The sequence below is a fragment of the Falco peregrinus genome, chromosome W, assembly GCF_023634155.1.
Source record: "Falco peregrinus isolate bFalPer1 chromosome W, bFalPer1.pri, whole genome shotgun sequence".
Classification (NCBI taxonomy): domain Eukaryota; kingdom Metazoa; phylum Chordata; class Aves; order Falconiformes; family Falconidae; genus Falco; species Falco peregrinus.
The window spans coordinates 8,014,373-8,041,832 of NC_073743.1; the positions used below are offsets into that span (position 1 = coordinate 8,014,373).

At 39.0% G+C, this 27,460-nt stretch overlaps 1 protein-coding gene across 3 annotated transcripts; it reads left to right on the forward strand.

Annotated features, from left to right (window-relative positions):
- LOC129782588 (mesoderm induction early response protein 3-like) lies at positions 1–26,208 on the forward strand. 3 transcript variants are annotated; one of them, XM_055792998.1, is made up of 13 exons: positions 1–229; positions 953–977; positions 3,201–3,349; positions 8,927–9,061; positions 10,426–10,546; positions 12,466–12,551; positions 12,690–12,762; positions 15,212–15,363; positions 15,820–15,901; positions 19,816–19,907; positions 21,865–21,992; positions 22,178–22,323; positions 22,420–26,208. In XM_055792998.1, the coding sequence occupies exons 1-13, from the start codon at positions 221–223 to the stop codon at positions 22,875–22,877; spliced, it is 1,656 nt and encodes a 551-aa protein (XP_055648973.1). In that variant the 5' UTR covers positions 1–220; the 3' UTR covers positions 22,878–26,208. The 3 variants fall into 3 exon arrangements, with proteins under 3 accessions (XP_055648973.1, XP_055648972.1, XP_055648974.1); XM_055792997.1 differs by having other exon boundaries at positions 2–229; positions 19,813–19,907; XM_055792999.1 differs by having other exon boundaries at positions 215–343; positions 19,813–19,907.
- Positions 26,209–27,460: the final 1,252 nt, after the last annotated feature.

Here is a 27,460-nt window from a genome sequence, read left to right on the forward strand (position 1 = left end):
TCTTCGGGCGGAGTAGGGCCAGAGTGGAAGGCTGCGGCGCCCCTATATTGCCTCCTCCGCCCCAGTCCAGTCCCATCGACCCCTCCGCTCCTTCCTTCCTTCCTTCCTTCCCTCCCTCTCTCTCTGGCCGGCTCCGGCTGGAGCTCGGCGGCTGCCATTGGCTTAGCAGCTCCATCCGGGCACTCGACGCAGCGCTGTTGCTCAGTCTGGTCGTCCCAATATGGCGGAGGTGAGTGGGAAAAGCGGGATGGGGCGTCGAGATTCGACTGGCTCCCTGCGGGGCCCTGCCGCCGGCAAGCCCCCCACGTCCGCATTGCCATCCCCATAAGGCGCTTCCGGGAAGGTGAGGCGGCGCGGGGTGGCTAGTGAGGCGGCCAGCAGCGTAGGGGAAGTAGAAGTCTGCACGGCTAGGCCGCACGGCGGGTGCTGTACAGCACGAGTGCTGGGTTCGCAGCCCGTGAGCGGCCGACAAGCCGCGGAGGGGAGGCGCGTCCGCCGCACCAGGCCCCGGGAGGCGCGGGCTGGGCCGGTGGTGGTGCTGCCGCAGCAGCGCGGGCGATGGAGAAGCGCCCAGTGAGAGGGAGGAGGAGCGAGCCCTGGGCTGGGAGCGGGGAAGAGGCGGCTGGTCCGGCTCCCTCTGCCGCTGCCTGCCCCTTTCATGTCCTGTCGGGGCCAGAGGGAGTGGGAGCGCCGGGCTGGGCGCGGCTCCTGGGGGTCTTCTGCCGGGGGAGGAGGAAAGGAGAACGGCAGGTGGGGAGCGAGCGAGGGAAGGAGGGATGGGAGAGGGTGAACGGGATGGAGGGGCGAGCAGGGTGGGAGCCGGAGGCGAGGCTGGTGGGGTACGCGGGGCGGCTCCAGGGTGGAGGGGAGGGGGCGTGAAATGGAGAACACCTACCTGGCTCCTGAGCTGGAGGGAGCCCGCGTCTCACCTCGCTCTCTCCTCTCCCCGCAGGCTTCCTTTGGGAGTTCGAGCCCAGGTTCGTCCTCGCTCATCTCCTGCCCTGGCGCCTAGCCTGCTGCCCGTATGCCGCGTTCTCCTTTCTGCTCCTTCCCAAAGTTATCCCCTGTTGCCTCATAGCTTTCCTAATGCTTCATGTTCATGTAACTAACTGCCTGATTGATTATTTATTTTTTTTTTTTAAGAGGAGATATGCGCTGTGGAGTTCTTACCTTAATTCTGGTTGCAGTTAGTAATCTGCTGCTCAGAACCCAAAATGAAAACAAAGTTCTGTAGCACTTTTAAGACAATGTCTCGGTAAAGCCATACAGCCTGGAAAGAAACTGCTTCTCTTGTTGCTGATAACTGCAGGCTTGTGTAAATTTTTGACTTCTTGATAATATCAGAAAATGTTTAAAATCATAACTACATAATTTTTGAGGCTTTAACTGCTGTTAAGGTTCTTTGGAATACTTTACACAAGCAAGCATATTTAACATCAGTAGCTACTCATGAAGAAGTATTTGGGGAATGCATTTGCTTCTGTGTAACTGCTTTCAGTATTGGCTGTTAAAAAAAGACTAATTGAGCTCATTATTTGAATATGGCTTTAAATATTTCAAAGGAGATATTGAGTGTTCAGAGCTACTAAAAAGTGGTACTTTTTTATCTAAAGTCTGTGAGTAAAATAGAACTTCCGCTTGAGTTACTCAAAATTAATTAGAACAGTGATTAGAAGCAGTAATCTTTACTATACATATATATAAATACATATGAAGGCAGTTGACGGTTCTTTAAGAGCTATAGGATCAGGATGTGATGACCAACAGTAGAAAAATTCAACATGTAATGTCATAATTGGAGTAGTATTATCAGCTATACTGAGAGTTTTATAAGACCATAATATGAATGGCATGTGACTAAAAAGCATTTTTGGCCTGAATGTTTCCCTACAGTATGGCATTATGAATTTTAACAGTATTGTCTTAAGCAAGCTAAACAGACAAAGTGTACTTTAATTACCTGCATATAAGGAATGAACATTTAGCATAATTGCTAAAAATTAATTAGGTTCCTTAAGACTCAGAAGTGTTAGTATATGCAACTGTCCCCTTAAAGACTAGAAGCAATGCAGAGATGCTGCTTTATTTTTTTTTTTTTTTTTTGAAGAAAAGCATTGAAAATCTGTAGCTATTTCCTTCAAAATTTCTACAGAAGTTTTTATGTGGAAATAATTCTTGAAAAACCTTTTCTTTGCTGCTTGTAAGGCAAGAATTGCAACAGAGCACTAGTATGTAAGAATTAGAGGGGGAAACCAGAAGTGAAAGAGAAATATCCTAATCTTTTTCTCTTCTCCATCCTAAAAGCATTAAGAAAGCGAACCTTGAAGAACAAAACCACCCTGTATTTCAGTAATTTTCATTGTAGAACACTGACTTTACAGTGAAGAATATTTGCATCTTTGAAACTTGTTGAATCTAATGATAACCTTTCTAACAGTTGAGAAAATACACTTAAGATAATAACAGTACTTTTTTGATGACTTAAGAGTATACTCTGGAGTAATGAAAAAGAGTCTGTTGGACCACAGCTGTCACAATGACTTGTTAATTAACATGTGATTCATTAGAAGCATTTTAATATTTCTGGTATATTTTCCTCTATTTCTTGAAACTGCTATGTTCTTCCTTTTTTAGATCAAGTGCTAAGAATTAAATTAGTTCTAATAAAAGATCTTATCTGTGAGGCTAAACTAACCTGAAGCGAGTCTCACTGCTTATTTTGCTGTTAGTAGGAATCTGATTCACAACCCAAGTTAGCTGTTTATCAGTGAAAAAACTATGTTAGTTACCATATAAATTATATAAATAGAATCAGAGTCTATAAATCGGTGTCTTGCAGCATCTGAAATCTTGTGATGTGGACTTTAACGATGACTTCAAGGGTGTTTTGAATAATCTTTTATTCAGTAAAATATTAATTTGGGATTGTATTTTCTGAAACCTTGTTTCAGTAGTTTAGATACTTCTCCCAAGTACTCTATACTGCAAGATAGAAAACTGCACCTATTACAAGTATGAAAAGGGAAGGCCAGCTAAAATAGCTGAATTTGTCAGGTAGTTAGGAATTTGTTCCAGTTATTCCACTGAGTGTTCTGACCTATGCAAAAATCCATGCAACCTTATTCTTTTTTTCTATGATGTAATTTCATATGTTGGTACAGGGGAAAAAAATATTACTCAAATTAGGATTTTTTTGTTAGTTGGCTCTTTATCGTCTGAGGATCATGACTTTGACCCTTCTGCTGAAATGCTGGTACATGATTATGATGATGAGCGAACTCTTGAAGAGGAGGAGGAAATGATGGAAGAAAACAAAAATTTCAGCTCTGAAATTGAAGATTTAGAAAAGGTAAGTGTGACTTACTCTCTCCTAAATGTCCGTATATGTTATACCTTTTTTTTTTTTTTTAGTGAGAAGAACACTCAACCCATTCTTTAGTTTGTATTGTATAATATAGTTTCCTGCAAACTGCCTTTGCAGTTTTTTTAAATAAAAAAAAATAATAATCAGGTTTGGTTAAGATATAGCAGTGCATCCTCACAAAAAGGCTGAAGTTAACATAACACTAATATCTTTGAAAAGCTAAGTTCAGATTCTTTTTCACTTAAATTTATTTCCAACTTATAAAACTTAGTAGTGATATTTGATGACAGGGGTCTAAAACCTGCTTCAGTAATTTCTCTTCCAAAGTGAAAGTATTGTATGTTTTACATATTACTAAGTGACAGCTAGCTGTGTTTTATTCTGTTATTTCCAATCTGGAAACACAGTCCTGTTTTAGTGTCGTGGTTTAACCCCAGCTGGCAACCAAGCACCATGCAGCCACTTGTTCACTCCCCCCTCACCCAGAGGGATGGGGAGGAGGATCAGAAAGGAATGTAAAACTCAAGGGTTGAGATAAGAACAATTTAATAATTGAAATTTATTATTAAATTATTAAAATTGAGTTGTTACTCCACAAAATGATCTTATTGCCCCTATAATAAAAGGAAAAAGAACTGAGAGCCAGTTATCTTAAACGCTGTTACTTTATGTCCCAATTCTGGAAAGACTGGGACATGAGTTTACTTGTTTTCTTTAGTCAGCTAAGGTCTTAGTCCTACAAAGACTTCACAATGGGTAAATGTAATTTAATCAGTGTACGAGTTTAACAAATTTTTAAAGGTAATATAACTTTAAAGGTATAAATACTGGAAAATATTTCTAATTTTTTGATGACTTGAATCTGGTAACTAAAAAAAATAAATCTCCACAGTCTGTTTTATTAATTGTGTTAAGATGTGAGTATGATACTTAGTAAAATAATTTGATCAAAAGCCGTTAGAAAAAACAAGTTATAAACCAAGCCGTTCTCTTGATTTTGCTCCTTCTGTATCATTAGCTATCTTTCTCCTATTGCGTTCTGTACTGGTTTTGGCTGGGATGGAGTTAAATTTCTTCTTAGTAGTTTGGGGCTATGTTTAGGATTTGTGCTGAAAATAGTGTTGATAACACACTGTTTTAGTTACTGCCGAGCAGTGCTTATACAGAATCAAGGCCTTTTATGCTCCTCATAGTGCCCTGCTGCTTGGGGTCTGGCTGGGTGTTGGTTGGTGGTGAGCAATTTTTTTCATTTGCATTGGTTGTCTTTCCTGGGTTTTACTACTTCTTTCTTTTGTTTTTTCCTTACAACTTTTTAATAATTAAGAATAATAATTTTTAACTGTTTTTATCTCAACCCACAAGTTTGGTTTTTTTCACTTTTACCCTTCTACCATTCTGATTCTCTCCCCAGACACCCCCCACCCCCCCCACCCCCCCATCCCCTGGGGGGGTGAGCAAGCAGCTGTGTGGTGTTTAGTTGCCAGCCAAGGCCCAATACAGGGCACAGAGGGTTAGAAATAATAACCGATTTGACCAGAGCATATTAGAAGGAATTTATATCTGTTAACAGTTGCTGGTCACAATACTGATTTATCTGTTCTCAATATTAGTTTATCTGATCTGTGCCATGCTCCTTTTTTTTGCTGTACATGTTAAAGACTGGTGTTGCCTTTTGCAGTTTGCTGTGCTCTGTAGTACTTAGTGATGTTTTGTCTGGGAGATTTATTAAACTGCTGGCCTTGAGCTTAATTTGGTATTTGGGCTTTGTACTGAAGCCATTACTGTACTTTGGGTACCATCGCATGGAGACAATTAACAATTATACTTCTTTCTCTTTGTGGAGGAAATACAGAATAGCACCTTCACCACCACCTCTTGTGATGTTTTCTCCCTTGTTAGAATAACTCTTCAGCATCTTGAACATTCTTGGGTAGTCAAAATACTTGTATTGGTATTTCTTAGGAATATTGTTTTGGCTTTTTCTAAGGTTAAGCTATTTAGGAATATGACCCAGGCCCTGTGGCAGTGTGGTTATGGGTGGCAAGGCATATGGGAGAAAATGGGAAGGTATCTAGAAAGCTTCTCACCTCTGGTCTGGAACTTCACTCCCAAGCAAGTGTGGAATCCTGATGAAGTGATAGAATGTTTGTGCGGGGGAAGATGCTTTGGCTATTCCAAAGAGGCACAACTTATCACATTGTGCTGGGCCCTGGCCTGCACCTACCAAACACTGCTTGATACTATTCAGCCCCCTCAAGGAAAAGAGAGGGTCTCTGGACCTGAAAACGTACCAAAAGACACTGTGGCTAAACCAGAGACTCAGCCCTCAACTATATCAGTCGCCCCTATAACTAAAAAAAAAAAACAATGGAAGTGGAACTCAACTTGTTTAGTAAGGGATGAAGCAGCTTCTCCTAAGAGGGAGCAGGATAGAGAATCAAAGAGGCAGCCTCTTCTGCAGTAGAGCAGTCACAAGAACAAGAGGAGGAAGAGACTGAAATCATAAATGAGACAAACCACCCAATCCCTATCATTAAGTGAGCTGTGAGATTTCAGCTGTCAACCAGGCAAGCAAATTCTCAGCTGGTTACTCCAGTGCTGATATTGGGGCCAATAGTCAGGAATTAGAGGGTAAGGAAACCTGGCAGCTGAGATCCCTTCCTAGGGATAAGGTCAATGACAAAGGGATTGGAAAAAGAGCAGGAGTCCTCAGTCTTTGGTGGTGACTCCTGTCAAGTGTGAAGGACAGGTATCTCTTCAAGGAAGAACTTGCAAATTCCTGAGGCAAATGGACCACCAATTGGTGGTCCATTGGTGGTGGAGATGATCTATAACAACCTGTGTGACAACCAGGTATCTAAAGACCTGGATGAAATTCAGTGCATGTGGTCCACATGGTGAAAGTTTGTATGAAGTACACCATCATATGCCAACACTCTGGCGATAATGAGCTGGACAGACATGGAGGCACCAACTATGGATGGATTGGCTAGCCAACTCCAAGAATACAAAGATAATCTCGCTTCTTCCCTAGGGGCCTCTCTTTTGGCTGTGGAGAAACTTTCCAACGAATTGTCTCAGCAATCCAAGAAGGAAGGATAGGTCTTCCTCATCCACACCAACCAAGGTCTCTGCTATTAAGACTCAGCCTTTTTCTGTTCAAGGGGGAGGGTACTGGTGGCACATGCCATGTGCAACCCTGTGGTTCTTCCTGCATGATAGGGGGAGGACATGAGGAAGTGGGATGGTGAACCTACCTGGAGACTAGAAGCTCAGGTACAGGAACTGCAAGAAAAAAACAACAGCCAAAAGTTATCCATTCAGGAAAATTACTGCTCCAGTGTAGGGTTGATTGTACTTCTGACCCTGATGAAGGGACTTCTGGTTTGCAGTTACAAAAATCAAGTAATGAAGACTCTGACCAAGAATAGAGGAAAGGTACAACTGGCTTTACTGGACTGCATGGGTTTGGCCTGGCACATCAGCCCCACAGGAGTATAAAGCTGTGGTGGACACCAGGGCATGATGTATTCTAATAATGTCAAATTACAAAGGGGCAGGATCCATCTGTATTTCTGGAGTGACAGAAGGATCCCAAGAACTGTCTGTGTTGGAGGTTGAAATAAGCCTGACTGGGAATGAGTGGCAAAAGCACCCCATTGTGACTGGCCCAGAGACTCCATGCATCCTTGGCATAGACTACATCAAGAGAGGGAACTTCAAGGACCCAAAAGGGTACCGGTGGACCTTTGGTATAGCTGCCTTGAGTACAGAGAAGATTAAGCAGCTGTCTACCTTGCCTGGTCTCTCAGAGGATCCTTCTGTGGTGTGGTTTCTGCAGGTTAAAGAACAGCAGATGCCAATTGCTACAGTGACAGTGCACTGGCAACAATATTGCACCAATTGAGACTCCCTGGTTCCCATCCATAAGCTGATATGGAGACTGGAGAACCAAGGAGTGGTCAGTGATCAGGACCTGCTCACCTTTTAATAGTCCCATATGGCCAGTGCAAAAATCTAATGGAGAGTGGAGGCTAACAGTCAGGGTCTGAATGAAGTCACACCGCCACAGTGCTGCTGTACCAGATGTGCCAGAACTCCAATATGAACTGGAATCAAAGGCAGCCAAATGATAAGCAACAATTGATATTGCTAATGTGTGTTCCCAATGCATTTGGCAGTGGAGTGCAGGCCAGTTTGCTTTCATGTGGAGGTGTATCCAGTACACCCAGAGGAATCAACTGCCCCAGGGGTGGAAATGCAGTCCTACCATTTGTCGTGGATTAATACAGATGAAGCTCTGGAGCAGCTGCAATACAGTGATATCGTTGTGTGGGGCAACACAGCAGAGGAAGTTTTTGAGAAAGGGAGAAGAATAATCCAGACTATTTTGAAGGCTGGTTTTGCCATAAAACAAAGTAAGGTCAAAGGACCTGTGCAGGAGATCCAGATTTTGGGAATAAAGTGGCAGGATGGGTGTTGTCATATCCTAATGGATGTGATCAAGAAAATAACAGCTGTGTCTCCACCAGCTAACAAAAGAGAAACACAGTCTTTCTTAAGTGTCATGGGGTTTTGGAGAATGCATATTCCTGGTTATAGTCTGATCGTAAGCCCTCTCTATTGAGTAACCTGGAAGAACGATGGCTTTGAATGGGGCCCTGAGCAGCAGCAAGCCTTTGAACAAATTAAAGGGGAGATGGCCCAAGTGCTACTGCATGAACTAGTCTGGACAGGACAAGATGTGAAAAATGTGCTTTGCACTTTGGCCAGGGATAACAGTTGCTTCTCGATGGCAATCGTTTTCACTTGCATCAATTGTCTGTCTTAGGTTTTGTTTTTCCCCCCTCTCTGTTTTGTGGTGTTTGTTGTTTTTGGTTTTTTTTCTCCTTTTCCTTATGTTTATTAAAAAGAAATATTTAAAAATAATTAAACTCTCTTTATCTTGACCCACAAGCTTCTTTCTCACTTTTACCCTTCTGTTTCTCTCCTCTTTCCCACCAAGGGGGCAGCAAGTGAGTGGCTGCGTGGTGTTTAGTTGCTAGCTGAGGTTAAACCACAAAACCTTCTCAACAGTCATCATGAAATATATTTTGCAGAAGGTGGAAAGGAGGGGTAAAAAGTTGCTGTATTGGTTTACTTCTGTGGTGTTCTGTACACTTGCAGGTGTAACTATATATGACTAAAGTCTTCAAGATTTTCTTTGTTTCTTGCTCGTAGGGGGATTGTTAGTGTTTCTAGTATATCTTCTCTCTTGAAGAAATATAGGCAAATCCTGTTCTACAATATGAATTGGATAAGGAGGAAACTTTTAATAATTACTCCTTAATTACATGCAGTAAATTATTTTCTTCAATAGCTTGATGGGACTTCATTATATGCCAAGAGACATGGTTATGAATTATTTCAGTCCTGTACCTGAAAATATTTTAGATTTTTAATCAGGATTCCTCCCTTCAATTAAGTTTGTCTTTTGTTTTTCAAAATATGTCTTATTCTTTTAGGCCTGAACTGTTTACAAATATTTAGCTGTTAAAATGTCTGTATATCTCCTTGTATTAGGAAGGAAACATGCCATTGGAAGACTTACTGGCATTCTATGGCTATGAACCCGCAATTCCAGTTATGGCCACTTCCAGTGTGGATAGCTCTCCAAGTGAACTTGCAGATGAACTTCCAGATATGACTCTAGATAAAGTAAGTCAGAACTATTTTCCCCTCTGTTGTGGCTTAAAAGCAGAAATTCAGGTGACCTTAAATTCCATTTCACTATTTCCTGATGTTACAAAATACATGTCTTTGTCATTTTCAATATACAATTAAGAGTTACTGTATTAGTGATGGACTTGGCAGCATTAGGTTTATGGTTGGACTCTTATCTTAAAGGTCTTTTCCAACCTAAATGATTCTGTGATTCTACTCTGAATTCATTCTTTTTCAAAGATATTGAGGATCTGAATCTAATTATAATTATAATTATCACACACATGCGTAGTAACTTTAGTGGCAATATATTACTACAAATGAGAAATTAATAAGGTGATGGTTCTTCTAAAAACACATCTAGTGAACTTTAAATAGATTTCTTTTTTTATAGAAGTGGGATTTTTCTGAAAGGATTTGTATTTTTGTTTTAATGTATGCAACATCCAGAAATAATTTTGACTTCCAACATACATATAATATATCAAACCTTTGTGGATAACTTGAAAATGCACTCCTGAATGCTTTGGAATGTTCCTTCCAAATGCATATAATTGGGAGGTGAGAGAGAGATTGTTTTATGTGCAATGACTGTGTTGCGTTGTTGAATATAAAAAAAAAAATGAAACTTCAGCTTTTTTGGTTTGCAGGCTAGCTTTGAATTCTGAGAATTTAATCTGATTTTTTGCTATAAGGCATATGCTGTTAGTAATTTGAATTATAAAATCTGTAGGTAGTAAGTATGTGGTTTTTGTTTGGTTTTTTTTTTTTTACTTTCTCTAAATATGATGAAATGAAACTCCACAGAAAGTAGATGACTGCACATCTGACTCTCATTAGGAGTCATGATTGAGTTGAGGCTACAGAAATGTAGTTGGCTTGTCTAATACAGTTCTCTCCCTCCCTAATCTATACAGAGGGATTCAAATGTCTGCTAGTGGAGGAAATGTGCCCCCCCCCCCCCCCCCCCCCCCCGCCCAAGGGGTAACAGCCTGGTAGAACTTTAGTATATCTGTGATGCAAAGAATGACAGAATTTCAGAATTTTAAAGATTTCCACTGGCATTTTCCATTGGAAGCAGTTGGAGGAACATCTGAGATTTGATGCTTGCAGAGGTTACTACTTGTGCATTTATTTTAATAGAAGACAAGGGGGAAATGACCCCCTGTGTTCAACTCTGAAATTAATGGTTATATTTATTCTGAGATTTAGGAATGAACTAGCTTTTTACTTAAGAGAAGATGATCTGCTAGATTTGCTTATGATAAAAATTAATTTAAATGGAACTTAGAATTTGCTGAATCTAAATGCTCACCAGTCTATTCTTAATAGTCTGAGGTTTTATTTTAATGATACAGGAGGAAATAGCTAAAGACCTCTTGTCGGGTGATGATGAAGAAACACAGTCCTCTGCTGACGACTTGACGCCATCAGTTACTTCACATGAGGCTACCAACTTCTTTCCTCGGCCATTAAGATGTAGGAAACCTAATTCTATAATAGTACTCAAAGTCTTAGCATTATATATACCTTCCTAGTTTAAAATATCAAAATTGCAGAGTTATGCTGACTTTACTGGGAATTGAGACACAGTGCTTTGCAGGATGTTGTACATTAATGTTGTCTTTGGTTGGTATTATTGATTACCTGAAAGACCTATATTTAGTACTGTCTCAAAGCACAAGTACAATTAATTTTTCTACAAATACAGTAACTTTTCATAATTAATAGTTAATGTATTGAGGAATACTCTTTGTGATTTTCAATATGTTAGTGAATGACACTAATATGTAGCCCATTCTTTTAAATTAGTGTTTCTCAACTGAAATTTTTGCTGCTGCTTTTAAACCAGTGACTCCTTCATTCAGCCTGTGGATGTGAACTAGGACATGGTTTCTTTGTGGTAATTTTCCTTCACACATTCAACAGTTTTCCATGGGACTTCATAAGCCAAAGTGGTTTTATATGGGATGGGGCCTATGAACCCATGACCACCAAAATTTTACTACCCGTGGAGCTATTATGGGAAAGATCCAAGAACCAGTTGTTCGTTTATCCAATCTGGACAAAGATATTTCTTATTGTTCCAACTCTAATACCCCAATGAACAAATGAACCGCAATAGGCGACGTGGAGGGTTTTTATTATAGTTTTAATTTGGCAAGTATCTTGAGCTGTTTCTGGGGGATTTCATCCCACTAGAGAAGGGGGATGATAAAGGGGATGTGCTGTCTCAGTCATCACCAATTGTAGCCCTTTGCATGCTGCCTATTGTGTTATGCAAGACACTTTTATTGAGAGAGAGATACAAAAACCTTTAAAGTTTATAATGCCCTTTTTTAGTTAAGCAAACCCCAACCTTGCTGGCACTTTTCACAAGCAATATTTAAGCGTTAATGAATATGACACTGAATGCCTGGCAGCTTTATGGAAAAAAATGAGTCCACTCATCTTACTCAGGATTAAGAAACAGTCATCCTTGCTTTCAGCTCTCATGGTTTTCTATCAGAATGTTACTCTTTCTCTGTTAGAACTTTTGGGCATTTTAAAATTGAATATCCACCGTTTAAGGGAAGGATATGTCAGATTTCTGTGCTGTTGAAAGTTTCATATATTATTTTTTTTTTCTGATCCCTGTCCATTTCTCTAACATCTAACACGTAGACTATTTTATTAAATCTGGATTAACTGGAAAAAATAATTGCATGTTATTATCCAGGCATATTGTTGTTTCATGCATTCATGTTAGCTTCTTGCCTGCTACTTCCAACAGCAAAAAGAGATAGACTGGTGATTGTAGTAATGACTCTAGAAGAGGAGCCTCAGCCTAACATCAGAGGCAATAGTCAAGACTGTACAATGATTCTATTTAGTTGTGATGAAGCTAAAATTGCAACCCTACTTATGAGCGTGTTGTTACTGAAAATTGAGAATACAAAATAGTTTTAATCTTATCAGAACTGTAGATTTCATTCTGCCAGGAATAAAATAAAAAATAGAATTACTTCAGAACCCAGTACCACAGCATTCCAGATTCTAAAACATGAGTTATTCTGTGGAGTACTGTATTTGAATTACTTGGAGTGCTCTACTGTATTTCTTCCTAAGGAAAAAAATATTAAAAAGGAATAAGCAGATTATCTCACTTCCTTTTGACTGTTAGAAATATAGTAATTGTCTCAGTTGCAGTAATAATAAATGTTTCAGTTCTGCAATATACAAGTACCAGTGCTTTCTGACTTTGTGCTAGTTTGATAAAAATGTAGATCAACAGACTCATGATGGATGTCTTCCAGAATAAAAGCAGGGGTTCCTTTCAAAAGTAAAGAATATCTGGCAGTTCTATGTTTGAACTGAAAATTCTTCCTAGCTAAAACCAAACTTCTTTGTGTCTGAAGCAAACACTACGTGTGATGGAGATAAGGAATCGGATGGTGAAGACGTAGAGGCAGACAGTGGTAATTCATCTGAAGAGTTGAGAAAGGTAATAACTATATCATTTAAAAAGTTAAGGAAAAACTTTACTATTAAGAAAAATGCATTAAGATTTATAGTACGTATCTAAAATAGTACCTTAATTCTCTTGTGATTTTTTTTTTTTTTTTTTTTGTTACATCTTCAGGAAATCATGATTGGTTTGCAGTATCAGGCTGAAATTCCACCTTACCTTGGCAGATACAGTGATAATGAAAAGGGTAAGTTGTTCTGACTGTTTTACTTATCTTATGTTTCTACATAGCAGTTGATGGAAAAATGTTATTTAAATTTGTCTTATAAATTCAATGTCTTAAAGTCTCAGAGACCTTACAAACAAACAAACAAACAAAAAAAAACCCTTGTCAACTGAAGTAACACAACCACATAATTATATCTTGGAAGTGTGATTCTACAACTTTCAGAGGAGACTCTCAAGAAGACATAGGAGGATGGATTACAGCGTTAGTTCTGAAGTATCTAGTAATATTAGGAGGTAACAAACTGTGGATCAAGGAAACATTTTAATCAGTCATAACTGGGCTATGAGCATGTAACTTAATGTTTTGAAGATCTTCAATGTAAGCTATTTTTCTTTGCTTGTTTTTTGGCAAGCACAACAGTGTGGGTTACAAAATGAATATGAAAAAGCAATAAACTTTTAAATTTCTATAGCATGATTAGATGTCCTGATACATCGTATTTTTTAAAATACAAGGTGTTTTAAGTATGATGATATTTCTATGTAGATTTTGGTTAAAAACTGCAATTGTGCTAGAGTAGAAAAAATAACTTAATGGAGTTTTATTTGGTATCTTTAGAGACTTTCACTAAGAGAAAAGTATAGCACATAGCTGTGGAATTCAAAAAGCAAATATTGAAAGAAATTTGCTCATGGGTGGAACAGTTGTGAAATTAAGGAACAGTTTGGAGGATATGTTAATAAATGAAAGGCATTCTGTTTTTTCTTTAAGTTGTTTGAACTGTAACACTTCATGGGAATATCATTCTACTGAAGTATATCAAGTCTTTTCACCATTGTCAACTGCTTTTTGAAGAATGATCCTTTGCAATAGAGAAGAACATTTCGTATGGATGGAGCTGGAAGCATTAGCAAGTGAACATTTCTGGTGTTGCTTAAGAGACCTAGGGAAGTTTCCTCTTTTCTAAGATTCAGGCGTGATGCTTACCAGTTGTAAGAAATGGAGGAATAAGAACCAGATTTATCTTGTATAGTCCTTTTACTATTTATACATCTTGACTTCTCCTTGGCCGAGAACTAGGGAAGGGCCAATAACCGGAGGACGATCAGGAAGGCATTAATCTGACAACTTTGTCTGGAATGAAGTGGTGCTAGAGAGAACCACTGAGAGTATTGTTCACTGGCATGGCCAAGAGCAGAGGTAGTTCCCAGATGGGAAAGCCTGAGGAGCTTCTCCTGAGAATATCAGGCATGGACTCCAGCAAGAAGTGCTGGGTTGTCTTAGTTGATAATGGAGGTTGAAGCTGAGGATCAGCAGTGCTCAGAGAGGTTGGACCTGGCTGTATGGGTAGAGGATTCTGTGAAAGCCTCTTCTGTACTCACTGAAGAGCTTGTGATGGCAGACAGGGACTTATATTTCTGCTATGTAGTCCCAGATACCAGTACTTTGTTAGAAGACAGTTTTGCTCTTCTATAAACCTTACACTTGTAAAATGTCGAAAAGCTTTTCATGTTCTTAAGCTATAACAGAACTTTCAAAGGAGTTGTAATTTTATTCCTCGCCTCAGCTTAAAATTCTTTCCTGCAGTTTTACAGGAGATTTTAAAATTTTCATCTCTTCTACTGTAATTGCCATTATGCTTGTGTGTGTTTGAATTTAATAACTCATTTTGCATTGCCAAGAGTACATGAAGCATTATGTGTAATGTTATTAACATCTATTGATCAGAATAAAGGATTTCTAGTTTAATCTAGAATTTAAATGTGTGCACAGACAAAGGTTCAGGCCAACTCTTGAATATTTACAGTATATTGTCTTTCAAATAAGCTACTTGAGGTGTATACATGATTTCAGTATACTATGAAGGAGGACTATGCATCCTGATTGCTTGTAAGGTATGGAACGTACAAGTTAACAGCATTTGATTGTTAGTGAACAGAAAAAGAAATTACCACGTTGAGACCTAGATTTCCAATCTGTTAAAGTTTTGGCAAATTTTAGTTGAAAATGATAAGTAGCCACAGTCTCTTTTATATGTAATATTTGAAATATTAAATTAATATCCTGCACTAATTTACTGTAAACTGTAGCTTATTTGTTGAAAACGTCTGAGTAAAACTGAGTGGTTTTGCTAGTTTGTTTATATGAAGATGATTAATACATATGCATAATTTGACTTGAATCATCTAGCTGTCAACAAGCTGCTCCTCTGTAAAGACTCTGTCTCAAGAGTTCAATCCCTTATCTCATCCTCATGGAACCTGAATTTCTTTGCCATACCACACTGCAGAGTCTGTCTCTTAACTGAGACTTTTGGGGAAAAATTGAGTTGCAATTTAAAAGTAGCATGATGGTGCTTGATTTGATTACTTCTGTATTCCTGTTCTTTGTCTTTGTGAAATAGCTTTTTATGTTATAGCCTTACAAATGTCACACCTGGCATTAATGGATTTCTGGTTTTTAACAGCCTATGAAAATGAAGACCATTTACTCTGGAAACCTGATGTGATCTCAGAAAGTAAAGTTAAAGAATACCTTTTTGAAACCTCCTTAAGAACAGGAAATGAAAACATGATTGGTAGAATTCCTGAAGGACTACATACACGGGACAATGAACAAGTATGTTTTATATCCTGTTACAAAGCAGTGTCGCAAATGGAATTACTATGTGTTCTCTTTCTCTGCCTTGTATTATAAAGGCAGCAATATTAAATTTCTTTTTTCTGTATAGATGTTATTGGGGTCAGGATCTTATTTGTAACTTTAAGAACATGCTTAAAATTGCCAACATGCTAATACTTGTAGTGTTGTGATCTGTGACGTTTCTGATTGCCATGCTGTTGACAAATCCAGATTTTCTTATAATTGCATAAAATGTTTTTACACTTGCTTAATTAAACCTTGACTCAACTTTTTGGATGGTTTTGCTTTTGATGGTTGTTTTAAAACTTTCATCCTGTATAAAGATAAATCCTCTTTTTTTTTATATTAGATATGCTTGTTGAAAGGCTAGTTTCCGAAGTTTAGATTGGATATTTGCAAACTTTTACTCTAAAGACTTCTTATATTTTATAGGCACTATATGAACTTCTCAAAAGTAGCCATAATGTTAAAGAAGCAATTGAGAGATACTGCTCAAATGGAAAGGCATCTCAGGGTAAGAGAATACCTGCGTTTTAAGAAATGTACATTTGGAAGAAAATAAGTTGTGTAGAAAAACCTTGAGTGAGATTCAGATTGACAAGCACATCCCTTTCCATGGATTATGTATAATCTGACCAGTGGCCAGATGGAAATTTCTGCTGGAGAAGTCTGCAACTTGTATAAACATTGCAGGATCAGCTTTTACACCTTTTCTTCCATTGCTGTTTTAAAAACAGCACAGACTGAGGAGAAGGATGGGGGGAGTCATGATTTTGCTCCTGTGAGGCAGTTCTCACCCATATTACAGTATCTTTTTGAGATCATAGAATGGTTTGGGTTGGAAGGGACCTTAAAGACCATGTAGTTCCAACCCCCCTGCCATGGGCAGGGACACCTTCCACTAGACTAGGCTGCTCAAAGCCCCATCCAGCCTGGCCTTGAACACTCCCAGGGATGAGGCATCCACAGGCTTCTCTGGGCAACCTGTTCCAGTGCCTCACCAGCCTCACAGTAAAGAAGTTCTTCCTAATGTCTAATCTAAACCCTACTCTCTTTCGGCTTAAAGCCATTACTCTCTGTCCTATGGCTACATGCCCTTGTAAAAAAGTCCCTCTCCAGCTTTCTTGTAGGCCCCCTTTAGGTACTGGAAGGCTGCTATAAGGTCTCCCCAGAGCCTTCTCTTCTCGAGGCTGAGCAACCCCACCTCTCTCAGCCTTTCTTCATAGGAGAGGTGATCCAGCCCTCTGATCATCTTCATGGCCCTCCTCTGGACTCGGTCCAACAGGTCCATGTCCTCCTCATGCTGGGGGCCCCAGAGCTGAATGCAGTACTCCAGGTGGGGGGGGTCTCGTGAGAGTGGAGTAGAGGGGGAGCATTACCTCCCTCGACCTGCTGGCCATGCTTCTTCTGATGCAGCCCAGGATTTGGTTGGCTTCCTGGGCTGCAAGCGCATTTTGCTGGCTTGTGTTGAGCTTCTCGTCCACCAGCACCCTCAAGGCCTTCTCAGAGCTGCTCTCAATCCATTCTCTGCCCAGCCTGTATTTGTGTTTGGGATTGCCCTGACCCACGTGCAGGACCTTGCACTTGGCCTTGTTGAACTTCATGAGGTTCATATGGGTCCACTTCTCAAACCTGTTAAGGTCCTTCTGGGTGGCATCCCTTCTATCCAGTGTGTCAAGTGCACCGCTCAGCTCGGTGTCATTGGTAAACTTGATGAGGGTGCACTTAATACCTGTGTCTATGTCGCCAACAAAGATTTTGAACAGCATCGGTCCTAATACCATCCCCTGAGGAATGCTACTTGTCGCTAGTCTCCACTTCGGCATCGAGCTGTTGACTGCAACTCTTTTTGAGTGTGACCATCCAGCCAATTCTTTATTCACAGAGTGGTCTGCCTGTCAAATCCATGTCTCTCCAATTTCGAGACAAGGATGCTGTGCTGGGACAGTGTCAAAAACTTTGCACAATTCCAGGTAGATGATATCAGTTGCTCTTCCCTGATTTGTTAATGCTGTAACCCAGTCGTAGAAGGCCACCAGACTTGTTAGGCACGATTTGCCCTTAGTGAAGTCATATTAGCTGTCTCTAATCACCTCCTTATTTTTCATGTGCCTTAGTGTAGTTTCCAGGAGGATCGGCTCGGTGATCTTGCCAGGCATCAAGGTGAGACTGACAGACCTGGGAAACTACAGGCCATTCTTATTTCCCTTTTTAAAAATTGGCCTATTTTTCACCTTTCCAGTCTGTGGGTACTTCACCAGACTGCCACGACTTCTCAAATATGATGGATAGTGGCTTAGCCACTTCATCCACCAGTTCCCTTGTGACCTGCGGATGCATCTCATCAGGTCCCATGGACTTGTGCACCTTCAGGTTCCTTAGATGGTCTCAGGCTTGATCTTTTCCCATAACAGGCAGTTCTTCATTTTCCCAGTTGCTGCCTTTGCCTTCTGTCTCTTGAGCAGTGTGGCTGGAGTACTTGCTAGTGAAGACCAAGGCAAAAAAGTAGTACCTCAGCTTTCTCCATATCCTGGGTAACCAGGTCTCCCATTTCCCTCTGGAGAGGGCTCACATTTTCCCTATTATTCTTTTTATCACTGACATACCTATAGAATTACATCTGGCCAGGGATGTCAAGGGCAACAAGAAAAGCTTCTATCAGGGCTTTAGCTTGCCTAACCTGATCCCTGGCTGCTCAGACAACTTCTCTGTATTCCTCCCAGGCTACCTGTCCTTGCTTCCACCCTCTGTAGGCTTCCTTTTTGTGTTTGATCAATTATAATATGATGACATTTATATCAGAATCAGGAGAACATAGCTGGCCATGTGAGTCATACTCTTCGTTGCTGTACTAGCATTGTGCTATGTCAATCCTAAGTTGGTTGTACCATATAGTTCTATAGGTCTTTAGAGTGTGGAGAGAGTTGCTCGAGTTTACAACAGAAAATGAGCTTCCATCTTTTTCTGTCCCTAACTTTATTACTCCCTTAAATTAAAATCAGAGTTTATAATTTAGTAAAGGCTGTTCTTTGTTCTGTGTTTTAATGTGTGTTGCATAAAGCAGAAATGAACCCTGGTATAACTTGGTATTCGGGCAGATATTTTCTACTTGGAACTGGATCCAAAGGGAATTTGACTGTTTACAATTTAGGTGCTGTGAAAGTTAAGTATCTAAAGTAAAGCTGAAGGGAACAATAAGGAATATCAGAGTAGTGCTTTAGAAAGCTCTCATACAAGAAGAGTGTAGAGCTAAACAATAAGGAAGTAACAGTTGTAGGGTTGTATCCTAAACCATGCGCCTCTCTAGGATTCAGATTCTTGTTTTGGGATTGAAAAATACACAAATGGGCAGAGGTATCGGAGCCCCAAATTTTGTACCAAGGGCTAGTACCTCCCCCAAGTCAGATTGGATTTATAACCCCATTAAAAATGGTAAAGGATAGTACTGTTAGTGCCTGTCTCTTAGAGTAACCATTGTGCTATGATCTACTCTACCCACTGAAGTTCACTGCTATTCTCAAGATGGGAGTTAAAATCCACATCTCCCAAGATAATTTCTTAACAGCGAGACTTTATGTGGGGATCTTCTCTTCTTATTGAATCTTGAGAACTCCATAGTAAGGAATGCAAAATTTGTGTGTGTGTGTGGGGGGGGGGGGGAATGGCCTTGTAGTGGAATGATTATCACCTTCATCTGGGAGCTGAAAGGTCTTGGTTCCAGTGTCTCAGTGTCTGATTCCAGAAATGTTTTGAAATGTGTCTGTTGGCTGTTTTCTGTTTTTGTCCCGCCCCCCCCCCAGCTTTAAATGACAGCTGAACAAATCACCATTATGAATGTAAGATGCCTGAATCCCTCCATGATTATGGCTTTGTGTCCATATATAATAAAGATAGGGAAGCAACAATACTTGAGACAAAACTGACCTACTCAAATAGTTTGAGCTACTTTGTTTTAAAACTCTTGCTCTGTTTTAGTAACTCTTTTTGTTTTAATTTGTAAAACTAAAGTTCACTTTTATCTTAAAGAGAGGTTGTTCCTTCACTCTTTTTTTTCAACAGCCACTGTTCTTTATCTAATGCAAGAAGAAATATTCAGAAAAATAACACCCTAAGATATCAATGAGATTATCAAATCCTGGATTTTTGATGACAAACTAAAGAAATAATAAATAAAGTCTTTTGAATGTCCTTTGCCCTCCAGGATAAAAAAACTTCAGAAATCAGACTCTTATGAGTCTTTATAAACAAGAATATTAGATTTCAAGTAGGATATCTGTACAGTAAAGGACATGGGTCTGACTGACTGAACTATTGGGGCTTTTAGAGTGAGTATGGATATTCATGCATTAGCAACACAAATACTTTATTCTCTGTAAAAGGTTAGTGAATTGAAATATTTATCATGCTACTTTTGCAATTGTCCAGAAGAGATGACAGCATGGACAGAAGAAGAATGCAGAAGCTTTGAACATGCACTTCTGATTTATGGAAAAGACTTTCATCTCATACAGAAAAACAAGGTTAGTATTTTACAGTTAAATGGAAGAGTTAGTAGATGATATGATGCTGAAAATTTGTAAAAGCAATGCATTTTTTGGAAGCCATGCAGAAGAGTGAAATAAGAACCAACATATTAAAATGGGCTTGGCATTTTTGTGCTAATTTTACCTCCAATGTCATTGGAAATGCTAGGTATTGCAAGATGAGTCCATGTATGATCTCTGAAATTTACTTATGTTGATATTACTTCCATTTATATTATACTTTAGTTTACATGTCTGCCTCTCCTAGAAGTATAGTATTTCCATACCATGGCTGTGGGAGGGGAAAATGCATCTTTAAATATTTTTATCACCTGGAGGGTGTAATTCACCAGGAACAGGCTTAGTTCTTTGTGTTTTCAGAAAGTGTAGTCATCCATCAGTATGCTGGTTTCTGGCCAACGAAGGAATTCTAATCTTGATCTGGATTGCTTCTGATTGACTCCTCTGTGCCTGAAGAATGGGAATTGGATATTTTTATATTTTTTTAATGAAATATATGTATTATTTAGTACAGTTGACAATATGTATGTTCCCAAACTTTCTGTACCATCTCCTCCTGTATGGAGGATACCACCTTGAGATTTTGTACTGGTTTTGGCTGGGATAGAGTTAATTTTCTTCATAGTAGTTTGTATGGGGCTATGTTTAGGATTTGTGCTGAAAATAGTGTTGATAACACACTGATGTTTTAGTTACTGCTGAGCAGTGCTTATACAGAATCAAGGCCTTTTATGCTCCTCACACTTGCCCCACCAGCAAGTAGGCTGGAGGTGCACAAGAGGTCAGGAAGGGGACACAACTGGAACTGCTGACCCTAACTGACCAAAGGGATATTCTATACTATATGATGATGTGCCGAGCAATAAAACTGTGGGAGTGAAGGTTGGTAGGGGCTGCTGTTGCTTGGGGACTGGCTGGGCATTGGTTGGTTGGTGGTGAGCAACTCTGTTTTCATTTGCATCACTTGTTTTTCTTGGGCTGTAATGCCCTGCCCACCCCTCTGTCGCCCTGGTTTTCGTATTTCTACCCTTCCATTTCTTCCCCCACCTCTGTCCACTGGTGGGGGAGGGAGCAAGCAGCTGTGTGGTGTTTAGTTGCTGGCTGGGGTTAAACCATGACAATTTTTTTTTCTTTAGGAGAATGGTGTTTTTGTTGTATACTGGATAGGGCTGTGGTTGCTGTTCAAGAACAGTCAGATAATCCTGCTTAACACTTGGCTTAACTTGTTTTATGGTAAATATTTGGGTGTTTCAAATTTTAGATGGACCTTACCAATAAACAGTAATTCACCAGAGATACAAAGAAATAATTTAGAAATATTTTTCCCAATATGCAATAAAGCATGTGAGTTGATCTATCTGTCAGTACGGACCAGAATTTGTCTAAATAACAAAGTCTTTTCTGCTTCACTTCTTTTTGGTCATTGATTTGCTTAGTTTTTTCAATCTTAAGAGAGTCTGTCTTATAACCTATATAACAATTTTTTAAACCATGAACTGAAATGCTTCAGATGTAGATACAGTTTTAATCTAGTTAAATAAACAATAATTCATACAATAGAACAGATGTAATACTTATTGAGAATAAACTATTTTAGCTGGAAGGGACCTACAATGATCATCTAGTCAACTGCCTGACCACTTCAGGGCTGACCAAAATTAAAGCACGTTACTAAGGTCATTGGCCAAATGCCTCTTAAACACTGACTAGCTTGGGGCATTGACCACCTCTCTAGGAAGACTGCTGCAGTGTTTGACCATCCTCTTGGTAAAGAAATTTGAAACTAGATCTCTTTTCAAGTCTCCTGATTTTAATTGGTTTGTTCCAGATACTAGAACAGTAAAACCATAATATTGCAGGAATATGGGGATTGGGGAGATTACAAAGCTTAGTTCTTTGCATAATCTTGCTAATTCTTCTTGCTGCCTTTTAGGTAAGAACCAGAACAGTTGCCGAGTGTGTGGCTTTCTATTACATGTGGAAGAAGTCAGAACGTTATGATTACTTTGCTCAGCAAACAAGATTTGGAAAGAAGAGATATAACCATCATCCAGGAGTTACGTAAGTTAAATGTTATTGGAATATATTTTCTGTTGCAAATCATAAATGTAGATTATCTTTTTTTTTTCTTCCCATCACTGCAGTGTAATGCTGCAGTGGTTATGGTAACTGAAATTAAATCCATCATCATTTTTAGGCCTTGTTTTCCTGTTAAATAACCCATTATGAATGCTGTATTCTTTAAGGGACTACATGGATCGTTTGGTAGATGAAACAGAAGCCCTTGGTGGAGCAGTACATTCTTCAGCCTTAACATCTAATACTCGAACAGAAACCATTCCTGATCAACAGCTAAACATTCTGAACTCTATCACTGCCAATGAGTTCACAGGTAAACTGAGGAGAAAAAAACAACCCCCCCAAAAAAAACCAAACCACTTTTTCTTGTAACTATATAAACAGGTTTTTGTGTTCATCTTTTTTCCAGCATTGACAAACAGTGTAGTTACAGCCTGCCACACTTCAGATGTGAACTGCCTAGATGATGCCTTTCCTCCTATGGACAGCTTACCCCGAGCACCAGTTAATCATGTGCCTGTTGGAACAGAAGAATTGCTTAACTTGCCTAGTAATGGTGAAAGTGATTGTTTTAATTTATTTGAGACTGGCTTTTATCATTCAGAGCTAAACACAATGAACATGTGCAGTGAGGAGACAGAAAGACCTGCAAAACGATTGAAAATGGGAATTGCTGTCCCAGAATCTTACATGAATGATGTCTCTGTAAATAACCTTGGTTTGGACTTTGAGAACCACACACACCATATTACCAGTGCCAAAATGGCTGTTTCGGTGGCTGAATTCAGCAGTCTATCTGCAAATGAAACAAATGGTTTTATCAATACCCACACTCTTCACCAACATACTGCCCTTCACTCAGAATGACTGTGGAAAGCTAAACAAACAGTGGGTACTTTATGCAGTAGTAGTAAACTTGATGAGAGCTATCAAGTTTTCTTAGTCTTTCACTGGAAGTTTGAAGTTTGACATCAGTGATGTCTTTTTATGTATAGAACTATATCTTGATTTATCAAGAGTAATTTCTTTTCTCAGTCCATAAATGTGGAAATGTTCGGCAGAGTTTGGGACTAAGAGAACCCTGTGGTGCAGCTTTAAGCTCTGCTTCAATATTTACTTTTAAAGTCTGTAGACAGAAGCCACCATTTCAAAACCAGCACAGAAGTTTTGAACTGATTGGAGTGGCTTTTTAGTCTGTTTCTTTTGCTGTAATGGATGCAGTGTAATAACAACATTTACAGGTACCAATCCTGGTCTCTGCTCAACGTAGCTTATTTTATTTTTTCTTCTAAAGGCAGGGATGGGTTTCTTGAACTTAAACTGCACAAACATACAAGGATGTTCTTTAAAATGGAACCTTCTCTCATGTGATATTAAACTAGAGCACTTCAGTTTAAAAAAAACCAGCAAGTTCATCTTGGTGGAAGCTAGCACAAGGGATTTAACATGAGTAAAGAAAGTATGAAGACCTACACTTGGATGTTGTTGCAAGATTATAGGCTATGGCTACCTTACACAGAAGTAATTATGCTGCCAGAGATATCTGTGTACTTTAAACTTACTTTCTTAAACAGATGCTTTTTAGGCTATGGTATTCAGATGGGTTTTGTCCACAAATTTGAAGATTAATGCACCTGTGTAACAACTTTCCTAAGGCAGCTGATGTATAAAGCTACAGTCTGCACAGCTTAGGATTTGCTGTTAAACAGTCTACATTTTGGAAGGCATCTTAAATTGTTTGGAGCACTGCAGTTCAAAGCGTTACAGTTTTGAGGGACTACCTAGTTTATATAGCAGTAGTAGAACCTTGAAGTATACATTTGAAAGTCTTTGTGGATTGCATTTACTTGTTTTGGCAAGTCATTGGCTCAAAAATGGCACCTCGCTACCTTAGTCACATAGGGAAGGTGGAGTAAAAATGTTTCCCATAAAAGCAACTATTTAACTTCAATAAATTTTTATTTTGAACATTGAGTGCAATTTAGCCATCCATGATGTTTGTCTTGCAAATGTTTGTTCTAATTCTTGTGGGAGAACATTACTTTGATAGGATTACCCCTTTCCCTCCATATTTTCTTTGCACTGTTTGTATTACAAATTTAATTGCCACTAACTTGTTTTCATTATTGAAGTGATTAAGCTTGCATTGTTGATATTTGTAATAGTTGCTTCAAGGTTATGTTGAGTAATTAGTGACTTTAATATTAGAAAGGGAAGAGGGTATTTATTATGCATACTGTGAACTGCATTGACATCCTGAGTTTTGGATGCAGTGCATGGAGTTTTCTTTACAGCATTGTAATGAAGATGGCTTTGAAGTGTTTATGCAATAGCACATTTACCATATTGAAACAAACTAGTGTAGTACAGTGGACAAAAGTAAAGATAACTTTGTAATCAGTTCTTAACTTATACATCTGAAATATGTAATTCTAGTAAGTACACAGTAAATAATGGGTAGCCTTGGCCCTGTGTTGTACTCTGAGATTTTTAGCCAAGTTGTCAGCTTCTTGTTGCTGTGTTTTGTGCTGATCTGTGTACCTTGTTTCTTTTATTTATGAATCAGCACATTTTATGTAGTTTTATAAAATACTGGCCATAATCCATAATTGTTATACATTCAAGTTTATGGGTTTACAGTGAGTGGCTGGTCTGTATAAAAAAAAAAAAAAAAAAAAAATCATATAAAGATGACCGAATGCTTATACCAGTTGCACTTAAATGAACATGCCCATTCATATTAGCTGATGCAGTAACATATTCAATTTATCTATGCATTGCTGGGCTCTTAATGTAGACAGACTTGTCTAAGGTTTGGGTTGTCAGCAAGTTGAATGGACACTTTAGTTATTTAATAAGACTTTTGACCAAAATTCAAAAAATGATGAGAGAAAAATGAATTCCAGTTATTGTAATAGAATTTTAAATGATGATCTTATTTAGCCTGTTGGCTAGCTAGCTGGTATAGTTTACTTTTAATTCCTTGTTAAAATGAGGCAATAATTTGCAAGATTTTGTAAATATGTAAATTCTTCATATCTTTTTAGATAGCTATTTCAATATTTTCTGACTACTTTTGTGTATAGTAACATTTTTGTGCATGCTTGATGTGACATTCATAAATTTGTACCACTATGACTTTATCCATGTAAAATAGCTATTTATTGAATTTTCCTTTTAGAAGCTGGACTTAATTATTTTTCTCTCAGTTTAAACATTTCAAATGGAGAACTTGTTACTGTTTATTAAAATAATTGCGTTTTGAAAGTCACATGAAGATAACTGAATTGCAACCGTATAAAGAAATTACATTGCCTTGGTTCTTTAGTGAAACACAATTCTTACAACAAACTGTGGTGAATTCTGTGTCCTCTGCCATACTTTTCCTTCGTACGAACAAACCAAAAATCCTTAATGGGCAATTGCAGTGTTGGTAAATGTATCCTTTTTATGTACAGGGAATACAAAGAGGATAGCAAATTCATTTAGAAGTGTAACTTGGTGCTGTGATTATAGCAATACTTTGACTTTAGTTACTTGTATGTCATCTTCTCAAGCTAGGTTTTTAAATGTTTAGTTTTCCTCTTGTCATAGCCAAACTGCTGAATTTACTTGAAGGATACTAAATTGTATACTATTAGGTCAATGAATTGTGCAATTATTTCCTGTTTGATTTTTAAAACTGAGGATCAAAAATGTATGAAAACTTCATATGAAGTAGAACACAGTGATACTACTTAATTTAACCAAAGTATTTAGGTGAATATTTCAACTTTTGAATGTAAGCTAATGGATAAACTGACCAACAGGACACTATTTGCCCAGCACTACAAGCACATTGTCTACAGATGGGGAAACTAAATACAATAATTTATAAGATGACAAGGTTACTATTTTTTTATCCCTATTTTTCATTGGAAGAAGGAAAATGCTATCAATTGTAAAATACAGTAGGTATGGTTATAGTCCTCTTAATAAAATAGAGATTCCAGTTATTCAAAATACCCTGTGCATAACAAATTTAGTGACAATCGGAACATGTTTTTAATATCAGATGTTCAACAGAAAGTCGCTATTGTTGCATTGGTTTTAATATTTGTACATAAACACTGATTTTTATTTTTTTTAGCATTATTTTGTATTTGTTGTACTTTAATACCTGGTGTACAATTCCAGAAATAAATGTCTGGAAACCTTTCTTTAATTGTAAAGCTTCTCATGAATCTGCATTGTTTGCTAATTCCTCTTCAGAACTATTTGGCAATAACTGAACACATTTTAAGGTACTACAGGTACTGCTGAAATGCACGCTAATTCTCTACCTAATGTTACAGACAAAATATCCTATAAGCAGCTGGGAGAAGTCTCATGATCACTATCCCTTGTTCTCATGGGGGACTTCAACTTACCAGATGTCCGCTGGAAATACAATACAGCGGAGAGGACAGAGTCTAGGAGGTCCCTGGAGTGTGTGGAAGATAATCTGATGCAATTGGTGAGTGAGCCAACTAGGGAAGGTGCCCTGCTGGACCTGTTTGTGCACAGAGAAGGACTTGTGGGTGATGTGGTGGTTGGAGGCAGTCTTGGGCATATCAGTTGTGAAATGATAAAGTTTTTGATTCTCAGAAGTAAGGAGGGAGGTCAGCAGAACCACTACCTTGGTCTTCCAGAGGGCAGACTTTGGCCTGTTTAGGAGCCTGGTTGACAGAATCCCTTAGGAGGCAGTCCTGAAGGGCAAAGGCCTTCTTTAAGAAGGAAATCTTAAGGATGCAGGCTCCCTGTGTGCTGAAAGATGAGCCAGTGCAGAAAATGACCAGTTTTGGCTGGAACTTGGGGGGGGAAGAAATGTTATGACCTTTGGAAGAGGTGAGATGTCATGAGGTTATGCAGGGAGAAAATTAGAAGGGCCAAAGCCCAACTAGAACTTCATCTGGCTATTGTTGCAAAAGACAAGAGGTGGGCTAAAGGAGAATATTCATCTTTTATTGGATGTGAGGAGAAACAGTGACAAAGGCTGAGGTACTTAAAGACTGCGGCAAAAAAGGCATTAATAGTAAAACCAATTGTTCTCAGCATATGCAGCCACCTGAGCTGGAAGACAGAGATGGGGAGCAGAATGAAGCATAATCCAAAGGGAAGTGGTCAATGATCTGCTACACCACTTAAACATAGACAAGTCTATGGGACTGGATGGGATCCACACAAGGGTACTGAGGGGAGTTGGCAAAATGTGTTCACCAAGCCACTTTCAATCATTTATCAGCAGTCCTGGCTAACCGGGGAGGTCCCAGTTGACTGGAAGTTAGCCAATGTGATGCCCATCTCCAAGAAGGGCTGAAAGGAGGACCTGGGAAACTACAGGCCTGTCAAGCCTGACCTTGATGCTGGGGAAGGCTATGGAGCAAATAATCTTGAGTGCCATCATGTGGCATGTGCAGGACAACCAGGGG

What these genes read in the sequence shown, in the direction of transcription:
- LOC129782588 (XM_055792997.1), top strand. An exon ending in ATACACGGGACAATGAACAA is followed by an intron (nt 15,364 to 15,819) that starts GTATGTTTTATA and finishes TATATTTTATAG; the next exon opens with GCACTATATGAACTTCTCAA. An exon ending in AAATGGAAAGGCATCTCAGG is followed by an intron (nt 15,902 to 19,812) that starts GTAAGAGAATAC and finishes GCAATTGTCCAG; the next exon opens with AAGAGATGACAGCATGGACA.